We start from the raw sequence: 15,575 nt of genomic DNA, 5'->3' as shown, positions 1-15,575 counted from the left end.
TGACATAAGTACACGGGCAGAGCCAGAAGAGCACTCATGGCGCCAATGTGCTGTGTGCGGCTCCGGCCCCACTCCATACTGTAGCGCGGCAAGCGCTTTGGGTTGAATTTTTTTTTCTTTTCAAACGCGTTTTAGTTTGTGATGGGCTATTTGAGATCCCAAGATCTGGCTACACATCTGATGCCGGGTCTCAGATCCGGCGAGAGCGGGCCCATTGGCCAGCGCTGTGTCTGGGTACGTGTGTGTGTGTGTGTGTGAGAGAGAGACAGACAGACAGGGGGAGACTATTAGTGGCTCCAGGCCTACATCTCTTTCAGTTTATAGATGTGCATTTGTCATGATGTCATTAGCAGGCCACGTATTTGTTAGCATGTGTTATTTACATTTTGATTTGTCTACGTGTTATTTTGTTTTGCATACGATTGTGTGCAGGGGTGTCGGTGTGTGCCAAAGACATTGTCATATCACTGTAAGGTTAGGTGTGAGCATGCACGTGATCGTGCGTGCTTCTGGGCTCAAGTCGTAAAACAAGCGGGGGGGGGGGGTGTCTCTGACATACGCAATGGGAAGTGACATCACAGGAGGTGAGCATATCCTACAATTAAATATGTAAATATTCAGTTTGCCTTTCCCAGTTGAAGATGGTGCACAGGCCACCTAAGCATTTGTCAAGAAAACAGAAACATCGATGGCTAAGCATAAAACGTGCTCACCTTTCATACTTAAGAATGTGTCACAGAAACATGTCCTGTATAGCAGAATGCCAATATGAGTTATTTTGCATTATTGTGATACTCTGCTTCAAATGAAAAACAGAATTGCATGCATTCACCAAGCTACGAAGCTGCATATTTTGGCATAGCAGTTTCGCGCTGGCTGCTTCGTCTCAGCACCTTGATAAGGCACACCGTGTTGTTTGCAGGCAATGTCCAGTGAGATTTAAAATTGTGCCAAGGAGCACAGAGCTTGGTAAAGCAGTGAATCTAAGATCCTTTCACACAAACTTCCAGTTTGTTGTTATGCATTGTGTTAAGAAAGTTTGAAATCTATATTAAATTAGACTCATTTCACATATTAAACTAGCAGATATCACAGATGTAAACTAAGGTTTAGAAGGGGAGTTGTATTACTGCTTGCTTTCATTGTACAGTAAGGAATTCCGTAGGTAACTGGAGCTGTGTGCAAGTTTTCAATCCAAAACGTTCCGTCACAGCACCAATTACTTAAACATTTACATATTAGAATAGGCAATGCTAAAAACAAAGAAACATCTTAAATAACTAAATCAATCCCTGCTCCACCAAAGGACATCAATGGTGACAGGTGAAGGCCACTTAGCAGAGCAGTGTTCCGTAACTAGTGCGCTCAGAGCACAGTAGATGCATGTTAGTTTCTCCTTTTGTTGTGCAGGGTGGGCCCTGAAGGAGATATTATGGTCACTGTTGGTGCTGGAGACAGGAGGAGGGAGAAGGCTGCGGAAGCTTAGTTCTTTAAATTGCGATTAAGTGAAATGTAAAGCTTTCTTTTTCTCCTCGCACTGGTACTCGCTTTCAGGCGTAGAGAAGAGCAGGTACTCAAATGCTCAAAAATAAGGAGCGCGGGTACTGAGTGCCGCGCACGAGCGGCCCATTCAAAGCACTGCTGTGATATGAGCTCTGTTTGGTCTAGTAGCTAAGTGTCTGGCCACGAACCCTGGGTTCGAATCATGGGTGCAGTACTTCGAGTGGGTCACCAAAGTTTATTATTTGGAAATTCCTTGAAAACACACAGGTGAAACACAGGAGGGACAGTGCCCACCACCTGCAACTGGTAGGTGGACACTATTCACCCTCCTGTTCCCTCGACTTGTGCCCTGTATGATATATATATATATATATATATATATATATCCCTGATTATCTGAGTCGCTATTTTCAGCACAGGGCCTCCTCCCTTTTGACTAGGTTGTGTGTTGCTCCGGCTTCGCGTTTGTTTCACCAGTTTGCAATCTTGTCTGTCGCGTCACCGGTTCTGGTGTGTAACTGAATATGCTCTATGCTTTCCAGAACTCACTGTCCCTGGACAGCGCTGTGCAGCGGGCCCTCTCAGCACTTTACCCTCCATTTGCTGCCACCGCTGCTACTGTTCTCAGCCAAGTGTTTCGCATCATCGAGACTGATTACCAAGGAGATGGACTCCGCTGCCTCCTGGACTTCGTGATCCCCGCCAAACGCCAGTTTGAGCTCATCCAACAGGCTGCCTGTGTAAGTTACCGGAGTGCGGCTGCTGTGAAAACGCTGGTTCTGCCTCTCTTCCTCGCACTAACTGTATGTGTTCACGCTATCTTTTGACATTTCCTGTTCAAGTTCATTCCTTTCAACTTCCATGCCTACTTGACCATAATCCAAAATGGTCTCTACCCACAGACCCACCCAGTGCACTACACCAGAAATCAATTTCATACGTGCACCATCACCTTACTGGGTATTGCCTTTCTGAAGGGGTTTGCGAAGAAGGGTTGTCGACGTTTGCTGCGCGTCATTCTTTTCTGGCCACTTATCTCTCTACCCTGGTTTTCAGCAGCAAAAATAATGGCCAGAAGAGTTCACGAACCCTAGACAATGCTATACTTCTTAATAACCATTAGATGTCGCTGCTGCATCAGTTTCTCTCGTCTCTATATTTAAGTTCAGATGCAGAATCTCAAGCAGTAGTCCCAGCTGTTAGTGGGCACTATTTCCCACAGAGCCACATGGCTGTACTCTGCATGGCCTTTCCCATATTTAGTACGTTTTCTAGTCACTCCATCCACCCCCACTCACTCAAGAAAATATAGATTTAAAATCATACGAGGGCTCTTGCACATGTGTTCTTCTAGTAGGACACAAAACTATCATGTAAAATGTAAAAAACGTCCAGAAACCGCATCAGTTGAGTTTGTTCTTTGACCTAGCACCCGGATGTTGTTGCAGCTCAACATGAGTAGATCAGGAGTTCAAAACAAGCTCCAGTCAACTAACACTGCGGGTGCTGAACTTGCCTTTTAAGCATTCCTACTGCATGTATCACAATCCAGAGTAGCTTCGTCTTTCTTCTGAAAGAAAGTCGATCCCTCGATCTCTAGATCTCTCATTAATTATTGGGCCTATTCAAGGGTTTATGTCAGTCACAACACAATGCCATTATTTTGGGGTTGCGTTCAAATCAAGGGGCATTTGGTCATTACGTCCCATCCCACACGCCTCGTCATATTCCTTAATTTATGAAGGCTGCTGTCTTTCGTTCGTGGACGAAAATATATTTACATACTTGTTTAACATCCCACGTGAGATAAAAGTCCCTCATTCGTCCTTGCTTTTCACGTCGTTCTCTGTCTCGGTAGAGGCAGCCACAATCTGGGGCCAGGCCATTGGGGGCCACAGTGACTGGATTGATAGGTATGATGGGCAGGGGTGGGCTGGGAACCAAAAGTGGCCCTGGAAATGATTTTCAAAGTGGCCTCATGTTACATCATGTGAGCGAGCCGGACCACTCTAAGAGAAGCAGAAAACAAGAGTGCCCTCACAAAAGAGGCCCATTGTTCAGAGGCCCGCTGGGAATCTCCAGATTACCCTGTAGGCAAGTCCAGCACTGGTGGCAGCGTTCTGTGGTTGCAGACGTAGCCCTGCTGACTCCACCCCACACCATTGCGGGCACTTCTAGCAGCACAGACGGGGGAAGAGGGTGACCGGGCTAACGGCGTATGGCGACACAATTGCAGGCCGAACAATGGCGCCCTTGGATCCGACAACGCTGCGTGTCGTGGAAAGGCAGTGACCCCTGGCCACTCCCTTCGTACTGCACCAGTGACAATCTTCAGCTCTATAGCGAAGTTTATTCCTGTGCATTTTATGGGATTGTCTGAGTATTATGATAGACTGGAGGAGCTGCATAAATGATTATAATCTCCCATTTGGAGGGAAATGGAGACCGGGACAATATAAAGATGTTTAGGTTGGTGCCTACCTTGTGTAGTTCCAAATTGGAGCACATAAAAGCAACTGGGCTGATTACGAGTTGGGCAGTGCAGGTTGAATGTGGCGGTATTACCATATACCATTGAATTACCGCACCGCCCAACTACGAGGTGGAGGAATCTCCTCCGGCTATGAACTGGAGGTAAATCTGCCGACTTGTTTCTCATTTTCAGTGGAATTATCGCAAGGGAATTAAAATGTCCTATCGTGTCCTATGGACTGATACAACATGGGGATCTGCAGCAGCACCACCCCTTGCAATCTGGTGGTGATACCACAGGTCTAAGTGGGCGAAATGATAATACAGTTTGGTGGCATCTGGGTGGATTTACTGCCCAGACACCACCAAAGTCGTAATGAGGCCCATCAATGCCTCCAGCCTCTCCCACTTCTTCCTTCAGATGCCCAGATGCTAAGAAGAGTTCCAGCCAAAGGCAGCATCGTAGGCATAGGAGGCAGCATCGTAGGCATAGGAGGCAGCATCCTAGGCATAGGTGGCAGCATCATAGGCATAGGAGGCAGCATCATAGGCATAGGAGGCAGCATCCTAGGCATAGGAGGCAGCATCATAGGCATAGGAGGCAGCATCATAGGCATAGGAGGCAGCATCCTAGGCATAGGAGGCAGCATCCTAGGCATAGGAGGCAGCATCCTAGGCATAGGAGGCAGCATCATAGGCATAGGAGGCAGCATCATAGGCATAGGAGGCAGCATCATAGGCATAGGAGGCAGCAGAGGGGCTCACAGATTATGTCCCGAAACAGAATGAACCAGCTGGTCCTGTACTCGGTGCCTAGGCTTCAGGCAGTATTGTAATGTGGATGTACCACAGCAGCTCCTTCTGCCGCGCCTTCCTTGCCTGTCCAGGGGGCTGCAGCTGCCCCAGAGGCTGCTCAAACCTCCCTATGAACTTTGGTGGTAGATACACACATAGAGAATCCCGAGGGCGATCAGGGACCCTTGTCTCAGCCCACAGATAATGATGAAGGAAGAGTATTTGAGGGGAAATAGATGAAGGGGGTGACTTAAAGGTGGTCCAGCAGTATAGCCGGCTTAACCTGGAATTAATTCCCTTTGGCCCCCCCGCCTGAAAAGAAACTTTAACACCATTTATATAAAAAAATATTCCATTCCTAGAATATATGACCAAATAGCTGGAAAGTGGGAGAAATAAAACATGAATGGCCCTCATTATGAGTTTGCTGAGCACGGCTGGTTACTGGCAAACTCACCTTACCGTTGCTGGCGCACGCTATCCCGGTGTTACTCGAATATTACATTACCGGTAACGGCAGTATTTTCCCATTCCATGGAGTCCAATAGGGCTCCTATCACCGGCACCTCTAGTTCTGACACTAGTGATAGGGGCAATTCTCTGCCGGTAGGGGCATCGACACCCGGCAGGTCAGGCCTGCCAGCAGTTCACTGGTCCTACTGGCAGACTCGGAGTGAGCTGGTCCAGAAAAAATGCCGGAGACGGTAGTACGGGCATTATTCCCGAAATGTTTTCTGGACCGTAATCAGGGCCATTGTTTCCCCAACAATGCTCTTTCGAGACTACATAATGAATTGATGGATTAAGGTTAAGGATTCATCATCAGCTCCTTTTTCCCTTCCACGAGGACACAGAGAATTGACTTCTCAGGGAATCGAAGGATACAGAAAAACCGTTGTTTCCCCGCTATTTGTTCAAGTTATACCCCAAAGAGGTTTTTAATGCCATATTCCCGAGGTAGTTGAAATTAGACAACCAGCTGGAGACTTTATTGGACAGTGTAACTTTACTCTGGAAGAAAAACGCCAGTAGACCAGGGTTAAAACAATTGCTGGTGCTCGAAAGAGGATTTATTCACCCAGTAACATCATCATCTGGGCAGGCACGTACTCAAGGTATGTGGCCCAGTCATTGCTCCTGGATCTTCATGCCCTGTGGACAACCTAACAAGATGGGGCAGCTATTGCTCCCCTGCTCCAAATGATGTAACACCAGGTGCAGTAGCGGTCTGATATTATTTTCCTCTCTCCTCCTGACAGCCTCACTTCTTTATGCCTTTAGTCTTGTTTATGTTTTTTTGTGCGCCCTGAGGCACGTTATAACAATTAAAATAAATAAATATAAATTATATAAATAGGGCGGCAGCAATGTGTCGCAGCCCACCTGTATCTTCATGACTAGAAGTCAGAATATTCCAGGAAAAGGGCTTTGAAAAGTTGCAATTTCACTGACCCTGCTTGTTTGGTCCCCAGCTGGATCCTTTTCTGGAGAAATGCTTTAATGACAGGGAATATGCGCTGTCATGATGTAGGGGTTGGGAGAGGTCCTTCGCTTCAGGAATAACTCCTCACATTGTGGCCATTCTACTCCCAGCAGAGGCTCCTTTTGGGCAAAAGGATAAGGCTCAGCTGCTAAAGGCAAACCAGGTCACTCAACCCCAGCTGCCGCACATACTACCAAGTGATGGCAACAGCCTCCATTTTACACAGGGTTGCAAGCATGTGACAGAGGAATGGTCCTTTAAAGTGGCGTACAACGGTTATTCCTTAGAATTCAAGTGACTTAGAAGTAGACTAAACTGTATAGAGCCATTTGGGGAAGATTCCTAATGCTGTACTGATGAGGAGATTGAATGTTACCTTGGGCGGAGGAGAAAGCGGGACAGGGGGTCTGGGAGTAGAGGGTGTATCTTAAGATGTCATTTGTTTTTGTGGATTTGTATGATAAAGGTTCGTGTTACAATGTAAATTATAAAAATGTCAAGTCCCTCCTTGAAACCTTGCATGTCAAGGTAATGCCTCTTGCTGGGAACCTATCAAATAAGGAGGCATTGTGGACAGGGATGGAGAAGTTGCTCGGCAAGAATGCTGAGGTCAGAATACCAATGGGAGACCTACGAAGGGTGTGTGTTCCTTTTTTTTCCTGTAAAGAAACAATTAGGAAGGTTCAGACCATTTCTTGACCTTAAGGTCCTCAACAAACAGAGTGTGTGTAACCCATTCTGGAAGTCCCGCCCACCTGGTGCCTTCCTGCTTCCCGCTCTTTTTCACCACTTAGCAAGCCACGCCTACCTGGTGCCTTCCTGCTTGCCGCTCTGTTTCCCTACTTATGGAGCCCTCCAGCTTCTTTTCCTTTGCAGATGGGGAGCAGGTGCAAGTGGATCTAGATCATCTGGCCTAAGCCCCGCCCACCTGGTGCCTTCCTGCTTGCTGCTCTTTTTCACCACTTAGCAAGCCCCGCCCACCTGGTTCCTTCCTGCTTCCCGCTCTTTTTCACCACTTAGCAAGCCATGCCCACCTGGTGCCTTCCTGCTTGCTGCTCTGTTTCCCTACTTAAGGAGCCCCCCAGCTTCTTTTCCTTTGCAGATGGGGAGCAGGTGCAAGTGGATCTAGGTCACCTGGCCTAAGCCCCGTCCACCTGGTACCTTCCTGCCTGCTGCTCTTTTTCATCACTTAGCAAGCCCCACCCAGCTGGTGCCTTCCTTCACCATCACTGTCTTGTGGCGAATGCTGGATTTGACTTTTATGATCTTCATTCATTCAGGGTGCGTCACCGTTTCTCAACTCTCATGCTGGACTTCCTTTGCATCTTGTACTCATGGTGGCCCTAAATCATGCTGTTCCCATCCTCATCTTGTATCCTGGCTTGCAACATTATGGGCTACTACTGACTTCTGCAATTGTATTCACTCTCCCCTCTTGCTTCTCCACTCTTTTTGACTGCTTACTCTCTGTTCTCTCCTCCTTTCCCTTCTTCCTTTTCCTATCTCCTCCCCTTACTTTCTTCTATGCACTTACTCTATCAGCATTGTCCCTGGACCTAATATGATAGCAACCTTGTCTGTTTCCTCCACCCTCCCATTACTGTTTTTTTCCTCCTCACCCCCCCTCCAGCACTATCTGAAACGTTGTCAGGCCTAGTATGATAGTCGCTTGTTTTGTTCCTCCCCTCCCTTTCTGCACCCCTCTCCCTCACCTTTTGTTTTTCTCTGGCTCTACCAGAAATGTCGTCAGGCCTAGTACGGTAGTCGCCTGTCTGTTTCCAATTCCTTCCAACTCTCCCCCTCCCTTCCTTATCTATGTCTTAGCTCTTGCACTATCAGAAATGTCGTCAGGCCGAGTACGATAGTTAATTTCACATCCTTACTGTTCATAGCCTGTAAGAATGTGGTTGTATTTTCCCTTGTTCCCTCCCTTGCCTTTAAGCGCTTTGAAACACATTGTGTATAGGCGCTATATAAATAAACAATCATATCATATCATGCAGTCGATTCACCCTGGGGTCTGGTTGACATCCATACACATAGTGGGTTTTCCATGGTTTTATCTAGATATGATATGATATTGAATTTGTATTGCGCTCATTCACAAGTATTTAAGCGCGACAAGGCAAGAGAGAGGACAGGGGAGAAAACCACAACGATCTTGCTAGGTCGAGTGAAATTGAGAACGCGCAAGTGCATAGGGAAAGGGGAAAGTGCATTGAAGGGGGAGAGTGAAGAGTGTGGGGTAGAGGAGAAACAGATAAATGATAATAAATCAAAATAAATAGATAATAGAGGCAATAAACAGTGGTAGTGCAGCCAGCAAGTGGCAAGTGCTGTATTTACGGCAGCAGACTGAGTAAGTCTGATAAGTGCAGAAAAAGAACAAATGAGGGAGTGGGGGACTATATGGGTACAGATATAGTCCCCAGTGCAAGCAGTGGCCAGGAGGCAGTGCAGGAGGGTGGCCAAGTGCACAGTGCCGAGAGAGCAGATCAGCAGGGGAGAGGGGGTGCGAAGGCAGAAGCAAAGAGGAAGGTCTTGAGGTGCTTCCGGAATCGGAGATGGTTCTCCCCAAGTTTTAGAATGGCAGGGAGGCTATTCCAGAGGGAGGCCCCAGCCGAAGACAGAGAACCTCCCCCAGCTTGTTTCTTTTAAAAACAACTGACACTGAGGGATTAGAGGTAGAGGAGCAAAGAGCTCGAAAGGGGAGGTATTTGCAGACGTATAGCTGAAGGTAGTTTGGACCCAGGCCCAGAAAGCCTTTCATCCACTGGAAGCCAATTGAGAGATTTCAGAGCTGGAGAGATATGATCCCAGGGCTTGAGGCCAAGGACAAGTCTTGCAGTCCTGTTCTGGATTAGTTGCAGAGGGCCGAGAGTAGATACATTAGTATGTGGGAACTTACTACTGGTAATTTCACTTCATGCGGTGAAGCAGGTACAAATAGGGATTTCGGGACATAGAGGGTTGGGAAAGTGCAGAAGTGAGGTAAATGGGGGTTGGTGATGGGGCATTGGGGATAAACCGCCCATTAAAAGAAAAAAAAAGAAGCAAATTATCATGTAGAAAATTACCATGCAATCATTTATTTAGATGAAACCACGTAGAACCACGTGGTGGATGCCTACCTATAATTTCCTATTCATCCTGCACACCAGAAGGTCCTCCAGTTTGCCGTAAGGGAAATGGGGTTCTGTTCTCAGATACTCCCATGTGGCCTGACTTCAGTCCCTCAGGACTTCACAAAGCCCATGGCCTCTGTTGTGGGTCTCTCCCATTTGGAGAGGATTGCAGTTTACTCCTATCTGCATGATTGGCTGGTGCAAGCTCCATCACAACACCCGTGCTAGGTTGACTGCGAGAGAGTAAGTGCAGTCCTGCAAGCCCATTGTTTTCCGATCAATTGGAAGAAATCTGACTTGATTCCTTTTTAAACATTACAGTTTATTGGGATCCACCTGCACACAATGCGGGGGAGGGCATTCTTGCCTACAACATGGATCACGGCCCGCAGTACCATCTGGAGCGGGTTCTGTCAGCCCAGGAGATGTTGTCCAGGGGCAGGTTGCAGTTGCAAGGACCTGTGGCAGCATGCATATTGAGGTTTCCCTGGACCCGCACACATCTATAGCCACTGCTTCAGTTTCTTCTGAAGGAGTGGTCTCTGGGAATCAGGGGTCTACGATCTACCAACACTAGATCCCATTCATGACCTACTCAGATAATGGGCGAACCCTACCAATCTGTCAAAAGGAATCCCGCAGGGACTGGAAGCCCCGGTGGTAGTAATGATGGATGCCAGCATCACAGGGTGGGGAGCGACATTGAACTGCATGAAGATTCAGGGACGTTGGTCCAGGGGTGAAGCGTGCCAGTCCTCCTATTAGAGACAACCGACAGCAGTCCTGAGTGAGCTGCAGCATTTTCCTTCCCATCTCGAGGGCAGAAGTGTTCTAGTGTGTACAGACAACCAAGTCACCAAATCCTATGTCAGTCAGCTTGGGGGAACTTAGTGTTAGCAACGGGGGGAGGGCCATAGCACCTGAACAGAATTCATAGGAGCAGATGTGCACCATCTGCCTGCTTGCCAGGAGTCCAGAATCAAGTGGCGCACACATTGAGCAGAGTGTTACCCTCTTCAAGGGAGTACTTTCTGATGCAAGTTTTTCGCCTGATACTAGCACCCTGGGGCCACCCATGAATGGATATGTTTGCTTCAGCAGAGAACTCGCTGCTACCCAGGTGTGTCTCTCCACCCAGGCCAGTCAGTTTGGGTGGTGGATCCGTGGCCGTCGGGTCTCCTGTTTGACTTCCTGACCTTTCCACTTCTCCTTCATGTCATCAGGAAGATCAGGCAGGAGGGATCACAAGCATTACTGATAGCCCCTTCTGGGTGCACGGACTTCAGTCCATGAGCACAGATACTCCATTACAGCTGCCTTTGCACCCATCTCCTCTGAAGTCGCCTCGGCTTCCTGGAAATTGGAGTGAGAGGTTTGCGCAGCCTCCGTTTGTTGCCAACAGGTGGCCCAGGAATTGCAGCCGCTCAGGCAAGCCTCACTGGTACAGGGGTACACATGCCACTGGGCATCTACCTCTTCGTGGTGTACAGCTAGTACAGCTAGAAGCCTGCACTCTTGCCCTGCTCAGGAATGGGCTTAGATGGATTAGCCCACTTCACACTTGAGGTCCAATGGGCGGTGGTTCAGGCCTTTTGTCAGCCAGGAGATTGGTGGAAAGCCTTGAAACCTTATTTACTTCCTCTTTGTAAGAGCTTCACATTGCAGAAACCATCCCGGAAACCAGTGTTGCCATCGTGAGAACTATTTTTAGTACTGAGGCACTGAAGGCACCTTCCTTTTGAGCCATTAGAGGAGGTTGACATCCGCTTCCTGTCTAAGAAGACCTTCTTTTTTGGTGGCCATTACCCTGGCCAGAAGGATTGCTGATAGTGGGGCTCTTCTGGCAGAGCAACTGTTTTTAAGCTTCACAGCAAATATGGTCACCCTTCATACAATTCCTTCCTTCATTCCCAAGGCTTGCACAGCGTTACATGTGAATGAGAAGGAGGTTCTGCCAGTGTTACATCACAATCCCCACAAGGATGGAGGGGGAGGTCACCTGTTGGATGTGGCCAGAGCCCAGCAGACTTACAAGGCCTTGACAGACTGTTTTGATCATCAGGCTGTTTTTTCGTCACTGTTGGCGGAAAAGCAAACAGCGTGAAGCCTTCAGCAGCAAACCTGAGTCGTTGATTCAGGGCTGCAATCTGCACCTACTGTCAGCTGGCGAAGGCTCCTTTGCCTGGCGCTGTTCTCGGGCACTGCGCTCGAGGAATGGCAGCCCCCTAGGAGAAATGGAGTGGAGGGTCCATAAGGGACATTTGCAATGTGACCACTTGTGCATCTCTCTCCACCGGCATCCGCCATTGTAGACTGACAATGGGACAGTCTCTCTCGGCTAAGCTTGGTTCTCGCATCCTGATGACCATGGAACTCCTTGCTATAGCTTTATAGAGGAAGGGGGAGTGGGACGTAATGGTAGATTATGTATATATTCATCATTGCTGTTAGTCCCCACGGCACATCACATTCCCCTCGGGCCAGTCCCCTCCTCCATAGCTTGCCTGGGGTCGTCCTTTAATTTGAGTAAAACACAGGAAGGGGCGGGGAGGGCGAGGCCCATATCCCTCATGGGATATTTGAAATAAATGTGTAAATGATTTATTCTTCCACTTCGTGGCATCTGTCTGGAACTCAGTGGCTTTCACAGAGTAAGGAATGCGATGAGTTGTGGGGACTAAGAGTAATGATGAATAGCATACAGAATCTGCCATTACACCAGGCTCCTTCGTCACAATGCTCACCCTTTAAGTCCGAGCCATGCAACAGAACCCGATTCCCAAATCTTCTTCACCCTCCTGCCATGGCAAACCAAATCACTACCAGGTTCCAGGGGGCGTTTCTAAGGATGCCTCAGGCCTCCGTGGGGGCAACTGTTTTGCAAGCTCTGATTGGACACTAAGATAAAAACATTTACAAATCGAATTATTTTTAGATATTGTGCTGCAGAGTCCAACATTTAAGTCAAGGAACGAGTATTGAACCCCTGTTGCTCCACACTGTCTTGTTGCCAAGACAAGAGCATTGCCGTGAGCGATCCTCTTGGACCAATTAATGAATTATACTTTATAACATAATTCACAGGTTTTGCATACTTGATTTGCCAGCTGGTTTATTTGTATTCAATGCCTAATATGTGATAAATCCTCAAAAGGTGAGCATGGTGACAAGGGAGGGTCCACGGGTATTGGTCTGGATTACTTAAGTAATCTTACTTATGCTTGACTCTCTCCTTGATCACAATACTCACACCCCTCCTGATTCATCCATGTTGGGGGTGACAAGGGATCATTACCAATTGACATATTGGTTACAAAAGGAGCAGATAAGCTGCCTTGGCCCCTTGTATTTGAGTGAGCATGGTGACGAGTGAGTGGTCCACCCCAGTGTGCTTTGCCTTGGCCAGAGGTCGGTAGTCCCTGAAGTCCATCGCGGTCCCTGTCCCATGTCTTCTATACAAGTATCGGCCATTTGTTGTCATATAAATTAGTTGCTGCCCAACTTCAATAAAATCTATCCTCAATAAATGCAGTCAAGGAAGTTGAATTGATCTGCAAACAGCAATCGTAAAGCTGATACATTGCACATGTGGACCTGGCGACAAAAGTGCCAGCCTGAAGGTTTCATCCAAAGCGTTTCATTGTCTTGTGGATGAGTTGAAGTTACTTGTATTTGTCGGCAAGAGTTTGGCTCGTCTTTGAATGGCTTGTTATCATGGAAAGCATTTAGACTTTTTATTAAAATAATTAGTGGGACGTTGGAGCCCAATATGAGTAGGAGTCATGGGTTGAACACGTCAATTGAAGTCCATCATTGACGCCTCCAATGTGCTAAACAATCGTTTTAGCCCACCTTAGTTGTTTTTGATCTCTGAATGAAAGTCAAACAGACGTTTTCACTGAAGAAACTTAATTGCATCTTTTAAGCAAGCAGTAGTCCTGATAGACTTTTGAACACGATTTGAACAATCTTCAAAGCGAGCATTAATTGGCCTTGTCTTCTTCCCTCAGGCTCCATATCCTGGTCGTCTCTTCGTTCATGAGGGCTGGCCTTTGTGTCTCCATGAGAAGGTCGTGGTCCACCTCGCACCACTCAGCCCCTTCTTACTACGTCCTGGTGACTTCTTCTTCCACGCTAAAGCCAACGGAGAGCAGTCAGTGTGTGTCTTGCTGAAATGTCTCTCAGACGACCTGCGTACTGTGGAAGAGATACCTGTGCGGGACTCTTCCTACCCTGGGCTTTTTTCCAACAAGTGGCTGGAAGAGGTAAATCGAGGCCGGGTAGAAGCACCTCTGCATACATGCCTCTTGGCTACTGACAGTGGCATTGCCAAAGTGCCGTGGAGTAGTGTAGCCGTTCCAGAATTTGTGGACGAACCTGTAGGAGAACAGGTTGAGGGCCAGACAAAGGTCTCTCTTCAAACCGACGACCTTGCTATCATTGAATCCAACGAAAAACCACAGCCATATTTACAGAGTCAGGCGACTTTAAGGGCCACAGATTTACAAATGACCCCTAGTGATGTTACAGTTGATGTGAAGAACAGCGTCTACCTGGGGGACACAAGCCCTGGACACAGATGGAATCAGGACCGAGGAGACTTTCCAAGCACTGTAAATAAGCCTGCCCTGGTACACACACCAATCCCCAGTGAAAATATTGTTGAGGACCTTGAAGGTGATTATGTGGATCTCTTAGAACTTCCAGAGGAAATACAAGTAGATTTATTGAGTAGGCCCCTTTGCTCTGCTGACAAGACTTTATCTTCCAGAACCATGCAAGGATCCACTGAAGGCACACAAGTGCCTTGTCATTCTACAAGAGGGCGGAGTAAACCCTTTCCATTGGCGAGTGGAGATCTTAGTGGAGGTTTGGCACCCGAAAGATGGACTTGCCGGAAGGCCCCTGAGTCAGAAAAGGGTGCATGCACTCCCTGCTTAAGGAGAAAACTAAACATAGAACCTAAATCTCAGGAAACAGTGTGCCGTTTCCGTGAGTCCTACATGCAAGCCATTCAAAACCCGGTGTCCTTTGGCTCAGGGCAGATGAATTCTATATCCGAAGAGACCAATGAGTCCAAACAGGAACTGTATTCCAGCTGCACGGTCAGTGCGGCCTCTCCACAGACAATGTCTCGGGCAATGAAAAGAGAAGGGCAGCCAATCTTATTCCATGGATCACCACAAGCAGACGTCATTCAAAAACCACAGAGAGGGGAGAAGACAAAAGCATCAACTAACCTGACGCGGAGTATTGCAGAGATAGATTCTAGCGAAGGTACTGATAAATTCTTATTCTTGAATGGACAGCGGGCACTTTCACCCACTGAAGACACACTATCCTCATCCGTGGAAACTCCAGGAGCCCAGCAAGGGATGCCTTGGAAGAGGATGTCTTCCGTTTGTTCTCCGCGACTTGGTAGAGCAAAACCAGTTGGGAAAGGTAAGGTGCAGTGCAATGCAGGGTATTTAAAGGCTCTCAAATAAGCAAGGTTAGTTATTATGCATTTTACAATAGTTTAGGTCTGAAATAAATAACCTTTTTTTTTTTAAAAAGTTGCCATGACTCCCACAAAACGTTATCGAATTGAAGTTGGGCAGACTGAACTCTTGCTCTTTTTGTAATGATACTTGTGCCAGCTAATTTTAAGTTGCGGTGAGAAGGATGTAGATCACACAATTATTTTATGTTGATTAAGAATGAAATTATTTGTCACTTGTTTAATAACAGTCATGGCAGCCCAGCTCAAGTTTGGTGGGCATGTATTTCCACAGGAAAACTACAATCCTTTCTCAAACATTTTTATCACTGTTTGTGAGAAGGCCAATGTCAATGCAAATGCTAATTTTTAAATAAAATGTATGACATCCGCTGCAAAATCAAGAATAATTCTGCACTTGCACAAAGCCTGATTTCAAATTCAAACATCTTTTAAAGTTACTTAACCAGATTTCAATGAATGGCAAAAGCACACAGGATCCACTTGTATGTTTCATGCCGAGCAAAATTGGTGCTGATAATTCCAGTAATTGCTGGTAAATACAAGAACAAAACATTAACTGGATTCAAAGGGAAATACTTTTTTTCTATCTTATGGTACTCGTCTCAAGTAGCTCAACCATGTTTAAAATGATTCCACACTCTGGCGGTGAATGGTGACATCCTTTGCAGAACTGAACCTGGTAAACATCCTTTGC

At 47.1% G+C, this 15,575-nt stretch overlaps 1 protein-coding gene across 1 annotated transcript in view; it reads left to right on the top strand.

The window, feature by feature from the left end:
- The window catches only part of KIAA1755 (KIAA1755 ortholog), a 435,570-nt gene that overhangs the window by 84,186 nt on the left and 335,809 nt on the right, over positions 1 to 15,575 (top strand). Inside the window, exons 2-3 of the mRNA XM_069652397.1 lie at positions 2,046 to 2,243; positions 13,389 to 14,820. Of these exons, the coding sequence (XP_069508498.1) occupies positions 2,046 to 2,243; positions 13,389 to 14,820 (1,630 nt within the window). The remainder of the gene's footprint in view (positions 1 to 2,045; positions 2,244 to 13,388; positions 14,821 to 15,575) is intronic.

The sequence above is a fragment of the Ambystoma mexicanum genome, chromosome 3p, assembly GCF_040938575.1.
Source record: "Ambystoma mexicanum isolate Mex_15411 chromosome 3p, UKY_AmexF1_1, whole genome shotgun sequence".
Lineage (NCBI taxonomy): Eukaryota > Metazoa > Chordata > Amphibia > Caudata > Ambystomatidae > Ambystoma > Ambystoma mexicanum.
This window is presented reverse-complemented; position numbering and strand designations above follow the sequence as displayed.